The 24,800-nt window shown below is 48.0% G+C and overlaps 1 protein-coding gene across 2 annotated transcripts in view; it reads left to right on the forward strand.

The window, feature by feature from the left end:
• The window catches only part of ACVR1B (activin A receptor type 1B), a 33,459-nt gene extending 9,819 nt beyond the window's left edge, over positions 1 to 23,640 (forward strand). Inside the window, exons 1-9 of one of the 2 annotated variants that reach the window (XM_037514775.2) lie at positions 8,643 to 9,141; positions 9,245 to 9,304; positions 9,937 to 10,185; positions 13,034 to 13,264; positions 15,705 to 15,872; positions 16,656 to 16,812; positions 18,175 to 18,299; positions 20,751 to 20,881; positions 22,407 to 23,640. In XM_037514775.2, the coding sequence (XP_037370672.2) occupies positions 8,814 to 9,141; positions 9,245 to 9,304; positions 9,937 to 10,185; positions 13,034 to 13,264; positions 15,705 to 15,872; positions 16,656 to 16,812; positions 18,175 to 18,299; positions 20,751 to 20,881; positions 22,407 to 22,532 (1,575 nt within the window). In that variant the 5' untranslated portion in view covers positions 8,643 to 8,813 and the 3' untranslated portion in view covers positions 22,533 to 23,640. Of the gene's footprint in view, positions 1 to 8,642; positions 9,142 to 9,244; positions 9,305 to 9,936; positions 10,186 to 13,033; positions 13,265 to 15,704; positions 15,873 to 16,655; positions 16,813 to 18,174; positions 18,300 to 20,750; positions 20,882 to 22,406 lie in introns of those variants that run through there. The other variant, XM_037514774.1, reaches the window with a different exon arrangement.
• The last annotated feature ends 1,160 nt before the right edge of the window (positions 23,641 to 24,800 follow it).

Genomic DNA, 24,800 nt, shown 5'->3' on the forward strand with positions numbered 1-24,800 from the left:
TCATATTGTTATTAATTGTACCCACTGTCCCATCAAGAACTTTTTTTTTTATCCCAAAGGAAACTTTATAGTCCTTTAAGCAGTGACTCCCCACCCCCTCACCCAGCCATTAATATGCTTTCTGGATATTTCATAGGAAGGGAATCACACATTACGTGTTTTCTTCAATGTTCATCATATTGTGCACTTGAGTAGTTACTGTGTGCAGACGCCACGCGTTGTTCCATCCAGCCGTTGTTTAATAGGCACTCGGGCAGTTTCCACCTTTTGACCTTTGTGAGTAGAGCTGTTATGAACATTCATTTTTGTCTGTTTATTATTTTGAATCTTTTGGGGTACCGTGGAATGGAATTGCTGGATTATGTGGTAATTCTGTATTTAATCTACTAAGGAACCATCAGACTCTTCCACAGCGGCTGCATCATGAACGACCCTACGACAGTTACCGTGTGCCGTCCCAGTGTCTCTTGGGTCTTCCCCAGCCCTGGCCGCTCCCTGGCCTTCCTGATGGTGTGAGGTGGCATCTCGTGGTTGTTTTGATTTGCATTTGAATTTGAAATTCATTTGTACTTGAGGTGATGTTGAACAGTTTTTCATGGGCCTGTTCTCATTTGTATATCATCTCTAGAGAAATGTCTGTTCAGGTCCTTGCTCATTTTTTAAAAATGGTTTTTTGCTGAGTTGTAAGAGTTCTTTATATATTCTGGATATTAAATCATTGTTAGATGTATGTTTTGCAAATATTTTCTCCCATTTTCTAGGTTGTATTTTCACTCTTGATATTATCCTTTGATGCACAAGTTTTTAATTTTGATGAACTCCAATTTATTTATTATTATTATTTTTAGATTTATTTATTTATTTATTTATTTATTTGTACAAGCACTGGGTACAGTCAGAAGCGCGGGAGGGTGAGAGAATTCACCAGAGCCAGAGCGGGGAGCAGAGCAGGCAGAAGGACCGAAGTACACTGCTGAGGGGAGCAGTGGGTGGCAGGAGAGGTCTGCGGCCATGTGGGACCCTCCTCCCATGGCTGGCGAGCAGCCTGGGATCGAACTGGTGCTGCAGAGGCTGCGGGCAGCTTCGTAACCCAGCGCTCAACCGCTTGCGCCACTGGGGAGGCCCTCCAATTTATTTTTCTTTAGATGCTTCTGTTTTTGTGTGTGTGTGTGTGATATCTAAGACCTTTGCCAAGTTCAAAGACATGGATATTTCCCCGTTTTCTTCTTTAAAGTTTAGAAGTTTTAGAACCTAAGTTTTAACTTTTATGTTTAGGTCTTTGATCCATTTTGAGTTAATTTTAGTTTGGTCAGGGTCTGACTTCATTCTCGGGCCAGTTGTCCGGTGCCATTTGGTGAAGACTAGTGTTTCCCTCTGAATGTCCTCGACAGTTTTCAAAAATCTGTTGGTCGTAGATGTATAGGTTTATTCCTGGAATTTCAATTCTGTTCCATTTATTTATATGTGTGTACTTACGCCAGTGCCACACTTCTGATAACTGTAACTTTGTAGAAAGTTTTGAAATCAGAAAGTGTAAGTCTCCAACTTTGTTCTTTCCTCCGGTCCCCCCAGTTCATATTGCTTATTCTGGATCGCTTGCCATTCCATCTGAATTTTAGGATCAGTTTTTCATTTCTGTAAAAAAGACCATTTGGGGTTTTTATAGAGATTGCAGTGAATCTCATAGATCATATGTAATTTTAATCTGTGTTGGACAATTCGGGTTCTCAGCTCTTTTGGTATCATTACCAGTGTTGCAAAACAAAATTCCTTAAATAGTCCACATAAGAAACCCTGGAGGAAATACATGAAACGTGTAATAGTAATTATCTCTGAGGCAGCAGATAAGGGAGCTTTCAGCCTCTGCATTCTATATGTCTGGTGTCTGAAAAAATTTTTAATGAGAGGACATACAGATTTCTTTTGTGACCCTCCGTGGATACCAAGGGATGACTATAGTTTTGGTGGAGTTGAAAATTACACATAAATTTTCAACTGTGTGCCGGTTAGTGCACATTGTTCAAGAGTCAGCTGTCCTCACCATTTGTGAATATTACAGATAAAAATTTGAACCTGAGTCAGAACTAACAACTAGTTTATAGAAAATACGGGGAGAGAGGGACGTGTGAATGCTACCACAGAGTTAGTCAACAAAACACAGACTATGGTACACAGCACGACAAATGGCTTGGCCTCTTCAACAAATAATTTGTGAGGAAAAAAATACCACAACTAAGGGGAAGCCTAGAGACTGAGAGAGACTTAAGAGACCTGCCACCCAGTGTAGCAAAAGGACCTCATTTAAAGTGTTTGGGGACAATAGAGAACATTTTATTTAAACATTGGAAATACTGATTGTTAAGACTGTGTCCATTATGTTTAGGTATGATATATTGTGGTAGGCTGGACAACTTAAAATATAAATTACTGCAGAAGATTCTACTATCACTAATAAAAGAAATTGCAGGAATTTGAAAGCCTTGAAGGTTCGGGAGACCTGTGGAGTCACGGAGAGTGGTGGGGCTGTCTTGTGCAGAGTCAGTGTCACTGTGTGGGCACTTTGCTAAGAGCTCTGCTCTTAGCCTTGTACTCCTCAGAGCTGTGAAGGAGGTTCTGTTAGCCCCATTTCGTATTTGGGCAGCTGAGGCTGGCGAGCTTCAGGAACTTGCCCAATGTTGCTCAGCTTGGAAGTAATGGAGCCAGGATTCCAACTTGGGCTGTCTGACCTCAGAGCCTGGCTATTAATCACTGTGTAATTATGTCTCCCTAAAGGTGCTCTCCGTGATAGAGGAGCCAGCAGAGAAATAAGGAAAAAAAATAATTTCCTCTATTTTTATTGAGAAGCATCCTTTAAAAATACACCCCCCCAAATTCTCTTGAACTGGATATCTTAGGTAGCAACCTCTCGAGGTGCTTAAGGGATTAAGACCAACCCTGTGTTCATACTTAGTTCCAATAAATGGGAGTTTACAATAAATGGATAAATATACAGAGTATTTTGGGCTTGATTAAAGAGCTAGATCTTTGTTGCAGAATGTATTTTCCTAATGACTGCAACTCTATCTCCCATTCCACGTGTTCATCTTATAATTGGACTTTGACATCCTCTCTAACAGGTGGTGTCTGTGCTTCCCCCCCTTGAATGTGGATGAAGCTTTATTGCTTCCACCTATAGAGCGTAGGGGATGAGATGCTATGTGACTTCTGAGGCTATAAAAAGGATACAGTTTCTGCATAATTCACTCCTCTGGAGGCCTTGCTTCAGAGAAGCCAGCTCTCATGCTGTGAGGAGCTTAGGCTAACCCACACAGAGGGACTACTTGGGAAAGGTCTTGTGAAGAGGAACCAAGGTCCCAGCCACAAGCCAGCATCAGCTGCCAAGTGTGAGTGATTAAGCCCCCAGCCCTCGAATATTCCATCTGAAACCCCCAGACACTATGAAATAGAGACAAACTGTCTCTGCCCAAATTCCTGACCCACAGAACCTACGCGCATGTAAGTGGTGATTTTATGCCACTTCGCTTTGGGGTAATTTGTTATGTGGCCATAACTGGAACAATACTGTTTTTCCTCCAGCCTGAAAGATTTTAAGATTATCATAGTAAATGACCATTTTTTGTTTAGTGTGGACCTACTGGCCCAACCCTGGGGATGCAAAGGTGAATGGAGCAGTCTGTTTCTTCAAATGGCTGTTCAGCGGTTAGATTGACTGGTTATTCCTATCCCGTAACAAGAGATTTGCAGGGAGATCGTGGTTGCTATGAGGGTGGGATCTGTAATAAAGGTTAGTGCTAATGAACCCAAGAAAATCTCACCCTTTGTTTGGGAGGTGGCGTGTGGTTTCTCTAAGACCCAGAGAGTCTAATAATTTGGAGCTCCCCTCCCTTTTTTTTTAGGAGAAAAAAAAATACATATAAGTATAAGGGGAACCAAGAGACATATCTAGACTTTCAAAAGACCTTAATAAATTGTGTAAAGATGGCGACTTTAAAGTCAACAAAAAGATCAAAGAGACTTGCATTGTGTACAAAGAACTGTCTTTTTAAAACGGGGTAAAGGGCCACTTCTGTTATCTTGGAAGAGCCCCCAGTGTGACATAAGGAGTTCATGGTAAAATCTTGAGGTTTCAGCAGCAGTGTCAGGCTGAAGAAGAACAGCAGAGCAGCTGGTGAGACTCTGTAGGCAGACAGCCAAGAGCAAGTGTCCTGTGCGCAGAGTGAGAGCTCACCGAGGTGGTAAAAGTAATGTTTGCAGGGTGATGGGTCAGTGCGGTGTGGCGCTGCAGGTAAGGACACGGTCAGAGACCTGTCATAGAGCTCTGTGGTGGTGTGGGGGGACATCCTGCGCCCAGTGTCTCAGCCTTGAGTTGGAGAAGTGGCACCACCATTTACTGATGACGGTCTGCGCGCCCCTGAGCATCCTGGGGCTTTAAGGCTACCCTGTGGCTGGCAGCCACTCCTGCCTTAGCGCTCCGCGTGCCTGTGGTGCCCACGTGACAGACTGATGTGGGGACTTGCTGAAATGACACCATGTAGCTATACACGGTTTTCTTCCCAGAAACAAAACCGAAAACAGCACACCCTAGAAAACAGAGTTGGCTAGAATTGTGGTCTTTGTTCTATCCTAAGGAAGTTGTAGGGGGTTGACTGAAGTCCAGGGAAGAATAATTAAAATAATCATGGGTTGCAATAAGTGGTTCTTATCAGTTTCGCCTGATGGATGCTCTTATCTGGAAAAGTGAGGGCTGAGAGGCAGTTTGTGATCAAGTTATAAAGTCATGAAGAGTAAAGGGCGCACACAGTGATTTGGGTCCAAGTCTTGGATCCTCAAAACTAGAAGGTTGCCCGGTGCCGTTTGGAAGAGCTGAGTTCAGTGCGCCTCAGCGAGACAGTGTGCTGAGACTCCACCTCAGAGAGGGGACAGTATCCTCAAGGAGCAGTTAATAGACGCTGAAAGTCACAGTGCTGGAGCTTTAAAAAAGTTTTAGAGCATCCATGGGCCTCTACTCTCGAGGGTGGAGGTGGATGTTTTGCTGTGTGCCTCTTACCTTCTGAGGTTGGGGCCGCACGCTGCGTTCACCCACACACTGCTTCCTGGGAACGTGGGCTGAGGTAGAAATCTGCTGGAGTGGCTGTGCGCCTGGCCCTGTGTGCTGGTCTCCCTGAGCGTCCTCTCAGCTCATGCTACTGGGTAGGAGAGCGGGACCCCAACCCCACTGCCTTGCCTGCAGTGGGGCTGTCTTTGCTGGAACCCAGCTGCGCCAGCGCCTCCATACCCTGCAGCCAGACAGAGCCTGCCCAAGCTGGGGCTTGTCAGCCCGCATCAAAACAACGCCTGTCTCGTGAATCAAATTTGCATTGACGTCCTGCTGCAGACCACCTCCCTTCTAATCCTGTCTTGGAACCCTGTTCAAATCCTGCCAGAATGGGTTTGTCTTTATTTAATTCAAGTTCGATGACCTGCTCATTACAAAAATGCTGTGCGAGTGAGACTTTCCCCCTCCGACCACTTTTTAACTGGCTGTGTGTAGAGTGATTCTGTTACTCCTCTAGGACTGGTTTTCCAAATCGTGTTATTTCTACTACATAGTTCTTCAGTCGTGGAATAGGAGAGTTTTAGTATTGTTTACATCCACGTGTGCAGACCAATTTCACCTGGTGAGTCACTGTGGTACAGATTCATAAAGGCCTGTTACCATCAGTTTAGATTTAGCTTTTCAGAGAAATCGAATTTAGGTTTGTGATTTAGTGTACAAGTAAATTTATTGTAACTTCTGATATTTTTTGATTTTATTACTACTCACCTTGTTTCAGGGAGAAGCGCACGTTAGCGGGAGACTGGCTGTAATGTCTGTCTCTGAAGCTCGGGGAAGAGGATGTAAGACTTAGAGCAGAACTTCCCAGTGCTGGGTCAGGGATCCAAATAACATGAGTTTGAAAACAAAGCTAGATTCACATTCAGCCGGAGGAGTTTAGAGGTCATCTGGTTCGGCCCCTTCTTTCTGGTTAATCATGAGGAAAATGAGGTTGAGAGAGGTGAAAGGACCTGCCCTGAGCCCACGACGAGCCGCTGGCACGGCCGGACGCCAGTGGCAGCTCCTTGCTGTGGTCTTGCTGTGACTTGCCACTTCCTAATTAGCGGTTAGAGCGACGTCTTGCTTGTGTGTGCGTGTCTGAGTCTTGCTTTGAGAGGAGGGATTGAAAGTCACCGAGCACCTATTTGCCGAGTGTTATTTCATGTGACTCTCACGTCATCCTAGGAAGTAATTATTAATAGTCCTGCTTTGCGGATTAGGAAACTAGGGTGCAGGAAAGTTACTAACTTGCTCACGATCTTGTGGTTAATATTGGAGCTGGCATTTGAGCCTCAGGTCCCGCTGCCTCGCCCGGGCCCTGGCCCTGCTGATCGCAATCAAGACTTTTTCAGGGGCGCGGGCGGAAGCGCTGGTTATCTTGAAAATCTATCTGTTTCAGGCTTCTCGTTCGTGCTCTGAGAGACGCAGATGGGCACAGATGCGGGCAGGGAGCCTTTCTCAGGGTGCCGCAGCCCTGGGCCGCTGTGCGGTCAGCCACAGGCCGCCTCCGTATGGCCATGGGGCGGCGGAGGCCCCGGGCGGCCTTGCCAGTTCTGGGACCTGCCCAGTTCCTTACCACAGCCCTGCACTGCCCACCTCCCGGTTGGGTCCCTTCTTTGCCCGTCCGGCATAGATTTCACCACTTTGGTTCTTTCCTGTCTTACACCAAGATTGTTTAAGTACTTCCCAAAAATAATGAGCCACGTGTGGGCGTGTTCGGTCTCCAGAATGAATCACTGTGACAGAGGCCAGGAACCGACGAAAGGGGAACAAGTATCTGGAATCAGAGACTCCTGGCTGTCCCGCCTGCTAATTGACGACTCTGAAGTGAGCTTTTTTCAAAGGGCGGCTTGGCCAGGGTCTGGTTGTGTGTCCTGCTGCGCTCAGAATAGCCCTCCTGGAGTTGTCCATTTTCCCTTCTTGCTTCCCAAAATAGACCCAATGCTATTCTCTGCGCCAGACGTCACAGCTCATGTATTAGGAGGTGTGTGCTTCCCTGGGGACCCCGTTTGTGCCTGAAGGTCCCCACTGACACACAGAGAAGTGGGCACTGGCTTTCTCAGGATGAGTAGTCAGGAGACCAATGTGAGTAAAAGAGCTTCGGATCGCATGTTCTGAGAGTTGCAGGAGTGGATCTAAGTTAGCGAGAGGAATAAAAGAGGGAGCAAATAAAAATATTTGGGAGAAAAAATGAGGTTCTTTGGTCCTCCTTGTTTCTAAAAGCCTTGGAATTGCAAGTGGGTGGAATTTACTTTTTTAATTCTTTTTATGATTTGGCTTATAGTCTAAAGGGCACCTGCTTTAAACTTTCTGCCTTTAACATACAACGCTACCCAGCCCGGCAGCAGGTAGCTGCATGTTTTGGAATTTCTCCTAGAAGAAAGGATCTGCTCAAACACTCTGAAAAAAAATGACGGGCCATCCAGTGACCCTCCACGTTACCTGCGAGTGCACGCGCCTTTGTTCTTTGCTTGGGAATGGCAAGGAGTTGTGTCATTTATAGAACGTCTGAGGAGGGAGAGGTTGGACCCTGAGATAGTATCGGTCTTCGAATATGAAAAGCCAGGAGAGAGACTGTTTACAGTCTAGCACTGCAAGTGTCGTAAGACTGGTCGTGGAGGTCTCTTCCTTCAGGACCTTCATTTGGATTTATTTCCATTTGCTATCCAGACAGTGTTCACTTAGTATCCAGCCTGGGGCGTGGTCGGCCCTACCACCTCCCCTGATTTATTCAGCACCCTGAGGCCCAACCTAAGTAGTCTCCGGGCCAGAGCCACACTCCTGCCCATCCCAGAGGGTCAGGACTAGGTTAGGCTCATGGGAGACAGTGTAGGGGAGAACCAACTGCTGCTGTCTGTGCTATTCTTGTTAGATGGATAAATAAAGGATTTCAAATTCCAGGGCTGCCGAACTGGCTTTCAAAGGCGCCAAATTCATTTACAGTAATTTCCTGTCAACAGTGCACACATATGTATAATACACACCCAGCAAAACTCATTAGTCCTGGAGATGATTGCATATGCTATCTATTTGAAAATATTTATTTATTTATGTATGTGATATCCAGGGCCTTTCTGTGTGGGTTAAATTTACTGAGCACTTTTTATGCATTAGCTCGTTTAATCCTTGCAATAATTTGACAAGGTGGGCACTAATATTATCCTCTTTGGAGGATGTTCTTTTTGCTTCTCATGAGAGGGGCACCTGGCATAGACTAAAAGGAGGAGGAGGGTGTTGAACTGGCTAGGGGAAGCTTTTTAAAGGAAGTGACGTTGAAGCAAAGTGTTAAAGGAGTTGTGAAAATTAGCCAGGAAAAAAAGCATTGCAGCCCCAGCATGTGTGAGAGCATGCATACTGCATTCAGGAAACGTGCAGAGCGCCAGGGGAGGGAGATGGGGCTGATGATGCCTCCAAGGGGCCCTGGATGGTTTGGGGGGGGCGGAGGGAGGGCCCTATAGTCTCCAAAGGAAGGTGCCTTCCTTTCATCCTCAGGCATCTAACCTTAAGGGAAGATGTCTTTCCCAGCCACAAAATAATTTATAATAAATCTTAAGGCAAAGTTCAAAAAGGTAGTTTCTATAGGCCTAAAATGGAACACTTAAAGGAAAAAAAAAAAGGTGGGGACATCAAAAGCCTTGTTTGTGAGCTGAATAAACAGGTGAAAAGATTGTGCCCCCATTGATGATATCATCTTTCTGGCCTTGTCTCTATAAAAGCTCCTTATTTTGGAACATCAAGTATGCGAAGGGATTATGTTCTAAGTCTGGAAAAAAGGCAGGATAAGATCTCACCGTTGATGTCAATGTCTGCTCCCCAATTTCCTGCAGCTCTGCTGTGTGCATGCACCAGCTGCCTACAAGCCAACTACACATGTGAAACAGACGGGGCCTGCATGGTCTCCATATTCAACCTGGATGGCATGGAGCACCATGTGCGCACCTGCATCCCCAAAGTGGAGCTGGTCCCTGCGGGGAAGCCCTTCTACTGCCTGAGCTCCGAGGATCTGCGCAACACCCATTGCTGCTACACTGACTTCTGCAACAAGATTGATCTGAGGGTGCCCAGTGGTGAGTGGACACCCTTCTTGGACTATTGGCTCGTCTCGGAGGTAGGGCACCCCTGTCATTTCATCCTTCTCTACTCATCCCTCATCCCTTTGTTTGATGATAGGTAAAGGTACCTTTTTGATGTTCCCCAAGGTGACAAGGTCTGGGAGTCCTCCCAAGACAGGTGTGTAAATTAGTGGATGGTAGAGATGGATTTGTCAAGGTAGTCCCAGAAGGCTCTGTTTTGGGTGGAGACTGAGCCACTATGGGCAGCTGGTGAGGAGAGAAGGGAAGGGTTCCCAGAGGAGGGTGTGGACTGATGGACGGCCCCAGAGTCTGGGAAGGGAGCTCTCTGCAGGACGAGGGGACGGCAGAGGGGAAGAGGACTAGAACTGGAAAAGAAAAAGAGCGATCAAGGCTGAGAAGTATGAGCTCCACCCTTTACAAGTCTCCATTGAGAAAGTGTTACTGGGGAGCTTAGCGGCGAAAGGGAGAGCAACCGGAGCAGAGTTTAGAGAGGCAAGACCTGGCGTTTGTCTGGGGGGCCAGGGTGGAATAGCTCTGTGAAGTGCTGTGCAAGTACAAGGTGGGTTGTGGGTTTGAGTGTTGAAAAGGGCGCCTGAACTGGAGAGCACTGGCATTTGAGAGATCCCTGCAGATAGATTGGCAGAGCAAGAGCAGAGAGATTGGGGCACCTTGGGCTCACGGAGATGGAGGGAGCCGTTTTCACTTGGAGGGAGCTGGTGGGATAATTGAGGCCGTGGCTTTCCTGTGTTTTCACTCTGCTCCGTTTCTCTCCTCTCTCGCCTGACACAGGTCATGTCAAGGAGCCCGAGCACCCTTCCATGTGGGGCCCCGTGGAGCTGGTAGGCATCATTGCCGGCCCAGTGTTCCTCCTGTTTCTCATCATCATCATTGTTTTCCTTGTCATTAACTATCATCAGCGCGTCTACCACAACCGCCAGAGACTGGATATGGAAGATCCCTCATGTGAAATGTGTCTCTCCAAAGATAAGACGCTCCAGGATCTTGTCTATGATCTCTCCACATCAGGGTCTGGCTCAGGTACTAAGTTCTTCAGGCATTTTGTCTGTCTGTCGTTGACCTTAATCACCATTTCCAGCAAGCTGGAGTGTTCATGGAGAAGGCTGGGCCTTGCCCTTATTTATGCCAGCATTGAGGCATTTGGTTTCATAATTCCCCTTCTTTTGGAGTCGACATGTAATAAGATAAGATAATGGGTTCACAGAAAATCTTTCATTCCCTGGAATTCCAAAGTCAAAGGTAAAATGCTCCCTTCAGAAACCTTGCCTCTCGTTACGTCTTGGAACCGTGCGTCTTTTAAAATTCACTGGTTCCACCCGAGCGGTTGCGTGCTCCATTTCAGGCCCCTTTTGAGAAACAGGAGTGTGCCGGGTTCCTGTGAGGTGGTGACAGCTAATCATTGATCGCTGAGCAACCACAAGGGGAGTTTAAGGACATTGAGTAAAACAGAGCTAGGGGGTTGGTGAATCATTGACGTGTGGCCCAAGGGATTGTTTGGCGGGGTTAGGAGAGAGCAGCTGGGGCGCTCCGCACAGCCTCAGCGCAGTTTTCCCCACCGACTCTTTCTCAGATGAGAAAACAGAACTGACCGTTGGACCTGAGGTGAGCCCCCCATTTAGGCTTGGGGTATAACTCAGCTGCTAGATGCGAGTGTGGCTGCAAGAGGCGGGGGCTTTTCATGAAGATAGTTATGGTGATGGTCTGTGTGTTTTTGGTGTTTTGTTTTTTTTTTTAATCACAGAGATCACTGCTGGTAGTCTAGCTAAAACATACAGAGTATTTGTGAGAATTTTGTGTGCGTTTTCTTGCCTGTGGCAAAAACTATTGTTCTGTAGGGAAATTATGCCAGCAGTCATTTCTCCTACAGCCAGACGTTCCTCCTTGCACACAAGCAGTACTTTGAGCTGTGACATCTCCTGAATTTCAGTGGTTTTGCCTTTATTAAACTCTGCAGTAGAGAGTGCCAGAATGATGGATATATTTAAAAGCTGCCTATTTTTAGGAAGAGAGAAAATATATGGCTTATTCTTTGCTGAAAGAGGTAGAGCAATGGTTAGAGCTGCCTGTGACTGCCTTTGAGACTTGATTTGCTGCTCAAGAAGGGTTAGCTCAGGTTTTCCAGAGTCTTTTTTTAAGATTAGAACTAGCTGAGGCTAGGGAAGGTGTTCCTCCTGTATCTCAGGAGCGGTTTTCTGGAGTAATATGATTATTAACTTTCTCTCTGGATGTGTGTTGGTCCATCCTGAATTCAGAATATGCTGAACTTCCAAAGTATTGAATTTTAAGTACTGTGTCTTTTTAAGTAATAAGTGCATACTGCTTATGTGACTTTTAATTCACATTAACAAATATATGTTGAATGCCCTCTGGGTGACATAGGATAAAAAAAGATGAGAAAAGAGAAATGGCTTATAGAAGGGACGGGGGTTGTTGGGAAGGGTCTCACAGAGAAGGATGTTTGCTTAAAGGGGTCTTGAAGAATGTGTTGGAGGTTTTAAGAGAGAGGTGACAGGGCAGGAAACATTCCAGACCAAGGAAGACACCTTGAGGGCCAAAAGGCATGAAGTTCACTGTGTTTAAGGCGCGCTAGACTAACATGCTGAGCCGCCACCGCCCCCTCCCCCCACCACCCCCCCACGTGGGGAACAGGAAGCTGGCCCAGGTGTAGGACCTTGGGTGCCATATTTGATCTGGTAAGAGGAGAGGCATCTACTAAAGGGTTACATTTGGGGAAATAAATGTTCATATTTTCCTGTGGAAAGAGTTCTCCTGGTGCAGAGGTTGAATTCATTTACTTACCAGCCTCCTGTTTGGGGGGCGGTAAAGCTGGATGTGTGTGGGTGTGTAGGGCAGCAGCAGGGTGAGATGGGAGGCAGAAAGACCAGTTGGGAGTCTCTTAAAGAAGGGCCAGAACTAGGACAGGCACAGAGGGAATGGAGAGGAGGGATCTAATTTGAGAAACATTTTGGTGGTTCTATACTGTTGCAGTTAAAAGCATAAACTTTGAAGTCAGACAGTCCTAGATTTTAATCTCTGCTTTGCCACTTACTGCTTGTATAAATTTGAATGAGTCATTTTACATTCCTCTTTTGTTTTCCCATATATAAAATGGGGGGTAGGACTAATTCTTAAAGGTGGTTGTGAAGAAATGAGGTAACTTTTGTAAAGACTGAATGCATAGTAAATGGTAGTGCACATCCACAAGACTTAGGGATAAATAGCGTATTTATTTGGTCAAGGAGAGGGAGGGAGAAAGTTAGCATGTCATGATGATAAGGAGGATTGGAGAGACACAGAGACATTGATGAGTCAGATGAAGCAGTAGCTGGGTCCTGCAAACTTAGAATAAGCATGCACAGTCCCTCATTCCGTGTCAGGAGCTCCTGGGAGCAGAGCTTTGATCTCTGGAGTGGGAACTTGACATGCCCTGACCAAGGTTGGCTCTCATAGGCCGCACAGCACCGCCCTCTAGTGGCCAGTGACCGGACGGTTCCTTCCACTGTCCTCTTCTCTGCCCTCTTTCCTCTTCCCTGGGCATAGAGCAGATGTGGGTGGTGTGGCCTACAGGAAACTGGCTGCAGAATTGGTAAATCTGGTTGGACATTTATATTCAAATCTGTCATCCACACTAAGTGAGAGAAGTTGCTTCAATAAGGAACAGCTCATCCTTGCTGCTCACTCCCACTCGCTCCCTGGCCTGGCCTTCTGGTGGACTGCCTGGGCATGGGGCAGGGCAGCCACAGCTCTCCACGGTCAGTGGACCAGTATGGAAGGGAGACGCTGTGGGAAGGGCTTTTCCAGTGTGGCAGGGAGAGTGGGGGTCGCAGAGTTTAGCAACTTTACAATGTCAGCTTTCTTTGGTCCACAGGGTTACCCCTTTTCGTCCAGCGTACAGTGGCGCGAACCATCGTTTTACAGGAGATTATTGGCAAGGGCCGGTTTGGGGAAGTGTGGCGAGGCCGCTGGAGGGGTGGTGATGTGGCTGTGAAAATTTTCTCTTCTCGAGAAGAACGGTCTTGGTTCCGGGAAGCAGAGATCTACCAGACAGTTATGCTGCGCCATGAAAACATCCTTGGATTTATTGCCGCTGACAATAAAGGTAAAGGCCTAGGCTTGGACACAAGGTCTCCAGAAGCAGTAGCGGTCCCAGGTAGAGGGAATGATGGGACAGTTGAACAGCACGGTTCTGTTTGTCTTCATAATTAGTGCCCATAGAAGGGGAATCTGAATAAGACAATTGTTTTCATTTTTTTTTTTTCCCATGAAAAGATCATACAGAAACCCAGGTTATTAAGCAGAAAAACAAGGTAAACCCCGCGTCCCACCTGTCCACCTTCCCTTCCCTCACTCTTCTGATCCTGCCCCAGAATAATCCCCGCAGAGGCTCTAGCAAGTCTAGCAAGTCTGACTTGAAAACCACTGGAATGCAGAGTTGGGGCCTGTACATCTGCCAAGAAAGGGTCAGCCCCAAGGTAAAATGGAGTCCACGTTCTGTGCTGTAGCCAGTGTCAAACGTGCTCGTGTGTGGAGCAGACCTGGCAGAGCAGTGCCCTGCCTGTGCACTGCCACCGAAATGCTGCTTTGTGGTTTTAAGCTTCGTTTTGGCCTGCTTGTACCTGAGGTTCCTTGTTTCCTCCTTCCTCTCCCTTCTGCTTTTGCTTCAGTTTTTGAGGCTGTGGGTCCAGGCGCGTCATTATATATTTGAGGACCTCGCCCACTAGCAAAGAGACAAGTGCACTAATGACAGGGGTGTAACGGTGGGAAGTCATCAGACAGCAGCAGTTCTGGTGAGCACAAATTGGGGTGAAATGGCAGGTAAGAGAGGTCACATCTGAGCTTAGTTGCAGCAAAGGTGGCAGGAGTTGGTCAGGAAGAAGAGCCAGGAGGGAGGGCGCTTGAAGCACTGCGATGTGGGTGGAGGTGGGCAGAAGCCGGCTTATGAAGGGTCTTTTTGAGAAGATTGTATTTCATTCTGAAGGGTGTGGGTAATAATTGGAATGTCTTTCATTAATGCCATAACACTGATTGATGTGTCCAAACCTCTGTGAGAGGGGACAACAGTCTCCTGGGCGCCTGAAATCAGAGAGACCAGGTTGTACATTTTTAGAAGTCTTTGGCAGTCATGAGGCGGTTTGTTGCACTGCACGATCAGAGTGTCTCCACTCGGGAAGATGCTGAGGGTTTATCTGTCCTTCCTGAGGTGGCAGTGGACTGCTCACCCTCGTGTCATGTGGGGTTTGTAATGGCCTCAGCTACCCGCGAGCTGAGGCGTCTCGGACACAAGGGAAGAAGGGGAAGAGAGATTGTTACTCCCTGTAAGCCAGCTGTTCCTTTTTAAAAAATAATGTCACCTGTGGATAAAAGTTAGATCTTGGGCTTCCCTGGTGGCCAAGGGGTTAGGCACCACACTGTGAAGCATCCGCAGCCTCTGCAGCATGAGTTTGATCCCCGGCCGGCCAGGGAGCAACCTACATGGTGAGGCACAGTTGGCGAGGCAACTCTCCTGTCTCACCTGCTGTCCCCCTCAGCAGTGTATTTCAGTCATTCTGCCTGTTCTGCTCCCTACTCTGTCTCTGGTGAATCCTCTCACTCCCCCCCACACCTCTGGCCTGTACCCCAGTTCTGGTATGCATAGATAAATAAATCTTTAAAAAAATAGAATAAATACTTGGAATACTTGGAAGTGTACTCTTGACGCACTGAAAACAGTTTTTGCAGTAATGCATAAAGGAGTTCTTTCCTACTCTCACAAGAGCTCACTGCCTGGTAAGAGTAATGGGCTGCAAGGCAAGACAGATTCTGGGGTTGAGCTCTGTTCAGAGGGTCTTGGAGCACAGAGGCTGGACAAAAAGTCTGCCTCCTGGGTGGTGATGGATGCAGCTGCTATGCTTGCTAACCAGTAGATGGGCAGGCCTGGCCAAGGACCCAAACAGTTTTGCAAACAAAACAAATGATAGCGGGCCTCCCCAGTGGCGCAGGCTATTGAGCATAGCGCTGTGAAGCTGTCCACAGCCTCTAAAGCGCGGGTTCGATTCCTGGCCGGCCGGGGAGACTCCCACATGGTGCGACAGACCTCTCCTGTCTCACCCGCTGCTCCCCTCAGCAGTGTATTTCAGTCTGTCTGCCTGTTCTGTTCCCGATTCTGTCTCTGGTGAATCCTCTCACCCTCCCACACCTCTGGCCTGTACCCCAGTTCTTGTTTAAATAAATAAATCTTTTTTAAAAAAAAATAGCTCTTACTTCCCCTGAGAGACCTGCTTCATCTCAAACTTGGTGTAATAATGGGGTGCGGTTCAGAATCCTACGGCCACCTCCAAGCAGCCCGGGGACTAAGTTTAGCAGGAAGTTCTGTCCTTACTGGAACCTAAAAATTGTGGACAACTGTAGATGAAACGGACATTGAGGGGCTGCAATATGGGGGTGAAAAGTAAAAATTCAGGAGTCCAGCCTGAGCTTGTGTTGCACACGTTTCCTTACCTGCCTGGGCATCTGTGCTGGTGGGTGAGCCTTTTCTGGACCTCTCCTGTGGTTCTCTGCAGATAACGGCACCTGGACTCAGCTGTGGCTCGTCTCTGACTATCATGAGCATGGCTCCCTCTTTGATTACCTCAACCGGTACACGGTGACAATTGAGGGCATGATTAAACTGGCCTTGTCGGCTGCCAGTGGCCTGGCGCACTTACACATGGAGATCGTGGGGACGCAAGGTAAATGGCCAGCACTGGGGCAGTGAAGTGGGGTGTGGGGTTGACTTTGGTTTTGGTTTTGGTTTTGGTTTTGGTTTTTTTGGTGAGGTAGACTTTAAATCCTGTCTTGTACCACCTGATTTACTTTCCACACTCTTTCTTACTGAGAATGTCAGAGCTAGGCTTTAGCAACTGCAGTCTAGAAGAAAGAGGCTTGAACTTTATTTGAAGACTGCCTGGTGGATTAGACACTGGCTATACTGACCCAGGACGATTTTCCCAGAGCAAAGAGGCTGTAACTAGTGTCCACTCATCAGGAGGTCCTGGAGCTTGTCACAGTGGCAGGTGTGTTCCCTGATGCCTGGTGACCAGGGTCGTCGTTCCTGCTGGCCCTGATCCAGAGCTGGCTTTAAGTCGGATCCCATTCCTAGCTGATGGGCAGTCCCCATTTTTGCCTGTTTCAATGCAGCAACTTTTAAATAATTCCTCGGTGTATCAATGCCAGAGCCTGTCAGTACAGGAGAGGCAAGTGGTGGTCGTATCAGCAGTAATCTTTGCTAATACACTGGCCTTCCTAATTAATTACATTGCTGCATTTAATCCTCACAACATGCCCACAGAGTAAGTACTGGTGTTGGTCTTATTGCATGGGTGGGGAGACTGAGGTCCAGGTGGTCAAGTCATTTTTCCAGGGTTAGCTGGAGGCAAAGTGAGGACTTGAACTTACACAGACCGGCTGCAGAGGCTATGCTTTTAACACTTCGGCTGTCTTTCTTTAATGATCCCTGTTTTCTTCTCTGCTAGGGAAGCCTGGAATTGCTCATCGAGACTTAAAGTCAAAGAATATTCTAGTGAAGAAAAATGGCATGTGTGCTATTGCAGACCTGGGCCTGGCCGTCCGTCATGATGCAGTCACCGATACCATTGATATCGCCCCAAATCAGAGGGTGGGAACCAAACGGTAGGAAGGCCCTGGAACTCTGCCCTTGCCAGCATTTGTACTGAGCAGCCCGTGGGTGCCCTTGCTGTATGCACAGAGGAGGAAGGTGTGGACCTTACTCCCAGACAGCAAAAGTTACCCAGGTTGTGTCAGGCAGACACACGAGTGCCAAAAGTGCCATGGTGCCAGGCACGGGAGGCAGCAGCCAGAGAGAATCTGGAGCAAGATTCAGATGGGGGTCAGGTAGCAGGTTTGGCAAGAAGAGGGAAAAATACTAGAGTCTGAGGAGTGACTTGTGCAGAGACCCCTGAAGAGGCAGGGTCCGTGTTCTACTTAGGGTTTAGAGAGCAGGTTTGCCAAGCTGGGCAGAGGTCATCTAGGGTGGGGATGGGGGAGCACTTCTTAAAGATTGTCCTGAGTTGTGATTGTAGGTTGTAGATTGACTTCATGAGAAGGAAATGGAACTCTCTCAAAAGGATGGAAGAGAGGTCTGTTTATCTATGGAGTCTAAATGAATTTCACTAAATCGTGCTGCAACTTTGTCCCTTCCTTTGACCCGAATGATTGTTGCTCCCTACTCCCCAAAGTGTGAGGCCTGGATGATCCCCTGGTTTGCCTTACTGTTGTCAGAGAGACTTGAGTGGTACTGATAACTGAGGGTGAATTCGGTGATAGTCTAGAATTTTCACCTATCTGCGATCAGGTAAGAAAACAAAAGTTCAGGAAGAAATTTAAGCTCAGCTTATCTCTGGCTCCAGTCAGTAAAGTCCAAGACCCCAGTAGCAACCAGATAGTAAGTATTGCTACTGCCCCATGACCCACACTACGATATCTCTGCCATGAAATCAAAATGTGCTTAAAATATTTAATCTTGAGGGGCCTCCCTGGTGGCGCAGAGGGTTAAGACGCAACCTTTGGAGCTATCGGCAGCCTCTGCAGCATGAGTTCGATCCCTGGCCAGGGAGCTGACCCACATGGTGCAGCAGACCTCTCCTGTCTCCCCACTGCTCCCCTCAGCAGTGTATTTCAGTAGATCCGCCTGTTCTGCTCCCCACTCTGACTCTGGTGAATCCTCTCACCCACCCCCCACACCTCTGGCCTGTACCCCAGCTCTTGTATGCATAAATAAATAAATCTTTGAAAAAAGTATTTAATCTTGAACACTAAAAACTAGAGGTACAAGTAGGAGTAGCCAAGCATCAGCAGATCTGCACTGAAGTTTTTAGACGCGAATCCCAAACATTTGGGAGTTTGCAATAAAGAGAGTTGACTGTTCTTGCTCCCCAAAAGACATTCTTGGGGTGATGCTCTCTCACATCCAGGGGGCCCCTGGAGCAAGACTTTGGGTTTCCATGCACGATGATGTTTCCTTTGCCATTTCAGGTACATGGCCCCCGAAGTGCTTGATGAAACCATCAACATGAAGCACTTTGACTCCTTTAAATGTGCTGATATCTACGCCCTGGGCCTTGTGTACTGGGAGATTGCGCGAAGGTGCAACTCTGGAGGTACCTTCCTTCCCTCCGTCTCCTGCTCCACCTGCCTCTCAGCCAGAGTGCTGGATCCCCTGCGGGTGCTGGGGTTTCACTTCACCTTCCCTTTCTCCTCACCATGGTCAGGGGCCTAGTGCAGAGCCGCCGTCACACTCTAAGCACATCTCTCCTGTTTTGTGGGGGTCGGGAAAGCCCTGGGTTGGGGTAACACGGGACTAATGCGGGTCTCCTTCACCCAGGAGGCAGCAGTCAGACACTGTTCGCAAGCCACATGCCTCATTGATAACTAATGGTGGTAGTTTCTCTGTTTACAGGTAAAAGCTACTAATGCAGAGATTTTTCTGAAAATGAGTTTTTTCTCCTATAATTTTTTCTTAAATCCTTGACTTTTGCAACTGCTCAGTGTCAGAACCAGTAAAAGCTAGTATCCGATTTAGTAGAAAGCATTTTTTTTTTTTTTACCATCAGCTTAGTACATCAGTGTTTTACGGTGACTTCCAAATATTCTGCTGTGTAATCAACTTTAAGAACTTCTCAGACTCTGTCTCAGCCATTTATCTCTGATGTGAAAGATTCCAGATCAGTGGAAATGGTCAAGTTAAAAATAACCATTGACTCTTCCAGCAGACCCTTTATGTAGTATTACCTCTTCCTGTGTATATGTTTGGAAAGATCCAAATTATGGAGGAGGCACCCGGGGTATGATTCATGGAATTGTACATTTTAAAATTTCATCATTTTGTGCAGACCAAACAGATTAAGGAAAATCTGTTCACTCAGGTCTTACATGTGAGTAAGTTGATTTTCTCTTAGGCCATCCAGAAATTGAGACTAAGTATATAAAAATAATATTAACATTTACTCATCACTTGTCATACATAAATTCATTTAATCCTTACTATAAACTTATGAGTTGGGTTCTGTGATTGTCATCATTTGCAGATGAAAAAAATGAGTCACAGAGGATAGATAATGGGTCACACAGCTAGTAAATTGGATTCGCATTCTGGTGGGTTGAGGCCAAGTTAATAAGCTCTTAACCACCCCTTAGGTAATTATTATGTCAAACTTTATTTAAAAATCTGTCCCATTAGTTTGGGATAGCAGGATTTTTTCTTGAAAAAGATGAGAAAATTATATTGGATTTTTTTAACTTTACATTATGGGAAATATTTCAGTTTGGAACTCTAAAAGATAAGACTTTTTGAAAAATACCATTATCTCACTTAAAAAATAAGCATACATTCTTAGTTATCATTTAACATCAGTTGAAATCTTACCAGTTGTCACCTAATTTTTAATTTGTTGAAATCAAGAGTTCAAATAATATCCACCCATCACAGTTGATTGATGTTCCTTTGAGGTCTCTTAAAGTGACGTACAGGCTTTCCTCCATTTTTTTTTTTTTTTTTCCTGTGATTTTTTTACTGGTGAATCTACATCATTTGTCCTGTAAAGTTTTGCTGTCTAGATTTTGCTGATTACCTCTGGTGGCATTTATATGTTCTTGCTCTTCCTATGAATTTCTTATAATACTTAACATCTAGGGCCTCCTTGGTGCCTAGGGGTTAAGTCTCAGCGCTACCACCATGAAGGCCCACCTCCATCCTCAGCCAGGGAGCTACCCACATGGCACAGCAGACCTCTCCTGTCTCGGCCGCTGCTCCCCTCAGCAGTGGATTTCAGTAGATCTGCCTGTTCTGTTCCTCACTCTGCCTCTGGTGAATCCTCTCGCCCTCCCTCCCCCCCACACCTTGGCCTACACCCCAGTTCTACGCAAAAGTAAAAATAAATAAATTTAAAATGGTTAACATCTAGTGACTGGAAACCATATTTTGTTTTCCAAAAATCCTTTCATCACGAGGCACATATTGCCAGTCCTGTGTCTTTTTGTGAGGTTAATAGCCATCAGTGATCATTGTCAAAACCCAAGTTGGAAAATGCTGATATTCTGATCCTGTCAATCTTCCATGTTATATCAGGATTTCTTCTTTAAAGAGAAGGTTTTTTTTATCATGTGGTTACCAAGATGTGTAGTATGAATCAGAAAGTCAGAAAAGATACTCGTCTTTCCATCTGTTTACTATTTTTCAAAAGAATGAATTTGTTCCCTAGCATCCTGCAAAGGTGACTGAGGTTTGTTTAGCATCATTATGAATTGGCAGATTTAAAATATGTGTTTCCATTGAAGTTGTTAGTCTCAACTATTGTTTAAATGTTCTCATTTTTGCCCAGTTGGGAGCTTTTCAGGTTGATGCCTTTACCTGACCTCAGTAGTCTTTAATGGTTCCCTTGCTTTTGGTATGAAAAAGATGTTCTTGGCTAACCTTGTGTATCTCTTATTCCATATCTAGAATCGACCAACCTCTCAGAGGAATGGGAAGTGGTATTTACAGATCACAGTGTGGGCTTTTGAGTAATTTCATCCTTCTATTGATAACTCACGTGGTATTTTCTTTCCCCCAGGAGTGCATGAAGAATATCAGCTGCCATATTATGACTTAGTGCCCTCAGACCCTTCCATTGAGGAAATGCGAAAGGTCGTATGCGACCAGAAACTACGTCCTAACATCCCCAACTGGTGGCAGAGCTATGAGGTAGGAAGCCCCCTCCTGTGACTTTCCATCTGTCTGATCTCTCTACTTCGGAAAAGGGAACACTAACAATGGCGCTGACCCCCAGGGGTCAGTTATTATGTAGTATTGGGTGCTACTTATATAATGTGAGCAGCCTGGTGAGCCACAGGCCCTGGTCCTGGGGTCTGTGAGGACCGCTTAGGAGTTCACAACCTAGTAGAAGAAAAGGCTTTGTCCCTAGACACAAATAAGAGAGACAAGGTCAAAAGAGAGAAGCACAAACACAGACCTGTCTCACTAGGAAAGTGACAGTCCGCAGGGCTGAGCTGAATTCTGTGGAAGAGTTAAGAAGAGAAATCTATAAAAGCAAAAGACTGGGCGTGGAATGCGGTACGGGGCTTAGAGAAGGCATGTCCGTGAGGGAAGTAACCTTTCTAGAAAATCAGAAGGGAAGAGGGTGACATGTGAAAGGATTGGGAGTGGATGCTTCGTGTAGATTTGGTCAAGAGGGCAGATGAAGTGGGCAGGAGGACAGTGTTTGGTGGGAACAGTTGAAGACAGATTCATGGGATTCTGGGGTCTCATGGCCTTCAAGGGGACGGTGATTTGCCTAGCCAGGTGCACTTAGGCCTCATTTTTCATTCAAGACTGCGTTTAAGGAGACAACCACAAGAGGGCGACGCTGCCTGTGAGAACACAGTTACGTAGCGCACGTTGTAGGTCCTGCCTTCTCATTGCATAATGGAACTGCATTTTTTCAAAACGTTCCTTGGAACCCTTAGTTGAGGATTTACTTCAGAGGAGGAGAGTAAAACTGAAAGAAGCGATATTTAGCTCCTTCTTCAGTCCGTGCTGCTCATGTGTGAGGACTCGACGTAAGAAAATGGGTTCCACTGCTAAAAGCCCTTGTGAAAAGCACTGGCCTCGGGCAGTCGTTGCGGAAACCTGTAACCCTCAGTAACCAGCAGCAGTCCTGGGTGGCCTTCCAAATCCACCTCTTGGCCTCGCGGTGGCCTGCGTGGTTCAGGCAGGGGCACCGTAGCTTCCTGCCTAACACAATTACTCTTCGGGGGCTATTATCCTCCTGCCGCTTCCCCACCCCGATTCTGTGCCCCTGGGATCGTATCCCGCGCAGCCTCTGTGCACCCGAATGCACATGCCAAGCTGTGTCGTTCTCGCGCCTGGTTCTCCTTTTAGAGAACCTCGTTAGTCATCATAAAAATGGATTCTCAAACCCCTGCAGCAGTGACGTTCAGGTCACAGGCTGTTTGCCAGTCTTCTTTCCAGACCCCCGCGTCGGACGGGGAATGGCTGAGTGCACTTGCAGAGAAGGCCTCCCCCTCCAGGCCGCAGTTTCTCCTTTGGCCTTTACACCCTGTGCTTTAAGGAAGGAAGAGCCCTTGGGTGAGGGAAGGTGGTAAAGCATTTCCCAGTGCCGGAGGAGAAGGAGGGGAGATGCTGACAGACTGTCCTGAGGAGAGAGGAAGAGCCAGGGACGAGAAGAGAGGCTTCCAGGGCCAAAGTGACCCTCTCGGTTTCTCTGCAGGCGTTGCGGGTGATGGGGAAGATGATGCGGGAGTGCTGGTACGCCAACGGTGCAGCCCGCCTGACAGCTCTGCGCATAAAGAAGACCCTCTCACAGCTCAGCGTGCAGGAAGACGTGAAGATCTAACCTGCTCCCCTCCCCCTACACGCAACCCTGGGCAGCGAGAACTACACAGCTGCCGTGTTGAGCGTACGATGGAGGCCTACCTCTCGTTTCTGCCCAGCCCTCTGGCCAGGAGCCCTGGCCCGCAAGAGGGACAGAGCCCGGGAGACTCGCTCACTCCCACGTTGGGTTTGAGACACAGACACCTTTTATTTTACCTCCTAATGGCATGGAGACTCTGAGAGCGAATGGTGTGGAGAACTCAATGCCACAACTCGAGCTGGTGGTGGTGGGGAGTCCCACAGACCCCGGTGCATCTTGGCATGTCGCCGCGCGTGGTGACAGGGCAGCCTGGGAGGAGCCAGGAAAAGCCAAGGGGCGCCAGTGCTAGCAGCACTAAGGGTTTTCCTCCAGGGACCAACCCCAGCACACGGAGGTGGCCCTGAGGAACCACGGCGGTCCCTCTGCAGGCGGCTGCGCTCTTCCTCCCTCAGCAGACACCGGGAGGGACTGCCAGCGGGACAGCCTGCCGCCTGTCCGTCCAGCCGTGTGTGCATGTGCCGAGGTGCGTCCCTTGTTGTGCCTGGTCCGTGCCACGCCCTTACACGTATGTGTGTGTGTGCGCGTGTGTGTCTGTAGGTGCACACTTACCTGCTTGAGCTTCTTGTGCATGTGCGGGTCGGGGGTGTGGGCATCCTGCCGTCTGCGCCGGTGCCTCTGTTCAGTAGTGAGCAGCGGCTCGTTGCCCTGGTGCCCTCCCCGCGGGACGCCCCCGGCCCCGGGCCACGGCGGGGCCCTTCCCAGTAGGCCGCTCTGCTCACCCTGTGGCCGCACAGTTCTCCCTCTCCCCCTCCACGGCACGCTGGACCCAGCGCCGACCCGGCTGTCCGTGGCGGGCAGGGTGTCGGGTCCAGATGCCACGGAGAAGTGGGGCGGGCAGGGGAAGAATCTCGGCAGAATTCTCGGGGGTCCTGGCCAGCAGCTGCCGTGGGGGTGACCCTCCCAAGGGCGGCTTCAGCAGCGGCAAGGAGGGGCCAAGAATTTGAAGCCAGACCTTGGGACTGGGATTGGAATGTCACATCTGTCCTCCCTGCCCCAGGTTCTGGAAGCAGCAGTGTATATTTTTGGTGGTGGTGGGTTCAGGGTGGGGGGCGGGGGGAGGGCCGTCTGCCTGGGGCTGTGACTGGATTTCCTGACCCTGGTCGGGGGCGCGGGACTGGCCACTTGAGGAGCCCTGCCAACAGGGTGCCCGAGCGGCGCCCGTTCTCGAGCCCGACGTCGTCGTGGATGACAGGTAGCCGTGCGGCGGGGGGTCTGGTCAGCAAACCTTAGCTGTGTAATAACTTTGAAGCCATAACTTTTAACTGGAGTGGTTTGGTTTTTTGTTTTTGTTTTTTTCTTAATTTTATTGGGAGGGTCTGGATTTTAACTTTTTTTAATATTGTTTTTATAAAAAGAAACCCATCTCTCCGTGACGATTACCTCTCAATCTGTTTGTTTTTAAAGAAATCACTACAAAAACAACCACAAAAAATTCCCCGAACGCACATAGCTCGATCACACTGGAAATGTTTGTCCTTGTACCTGAGCCTGTTCCCCCCTCAGTGAGTTCTCCACCCTGGGGGCTAGTCTCTTGCAGTCTTCGCCCCACCTCCCGACTCTGTGAGTGGCTTTTGCGCTGGACCTCAGCCTTCTGTGCTCTGTCCAGTGCCAGTTGGGTGCCAGGCGCCGTGCCAATCGCTGGGAATACCTCTGCGAACGAGACAGGCGTGGTCCTGCTCCTGGGGCACTCAGGGGTTGGGTCAAGTATGTGGTTGCCTGCTTGGAGACCAGAAGTTGTGTTGTGGATTCTGAGAGCCTTGTGAGCCGGGAATGATGGTCCTCGTGTGAGACCATCGAGGAACAAGGCTGCCTGCCCCCTGCCAGAGGGACTGGTGGTGGGCACGAGACCCCCCCGTCACTGCATTCGTGCTGAGCCTCCTCCCTGCCCCCAGAGGAGGCAAAGACTGTGCACGCCCGCGCGCCCCTGCCTTCCAGCCCAGCGATTCTCTGCCAAAGCTTGTGGAGGAGAGGGGAGCCCTCTCCTGCTTACCTTGGGCTCCCCAGTGCTCCTGGTTTTCCTATTTATTTTCCTAATGTGTTGCTTTCCTTGCGTTAAAGGAGATCTTCCCCTAAACCTTTGGGTCAATTTACTGGCCACTAATTTCCCTTGACTACCAGTTGTGTCATGAGGGGGCCCTTCCTGCCCCATCCTGCTGACCCCCACCTGGCCACCCTGTAGCAGAATCTGGT

This window comes from Talpa occidentalis, unplaced genomic scaffold, assembly GCF_014898055.3.
Source record: "Talpa occidentalis isolate TD23 unplaced genomic scaffold, MPIMG_talOcc4v2.1 talOcc4.16, whole genome shotgun sequence".
NCBI lineage: Eukaryota > Metazoa > Chordata > Mammalia > Eulipotyphla > Talpidae > Talpa > Talpa occidentalis.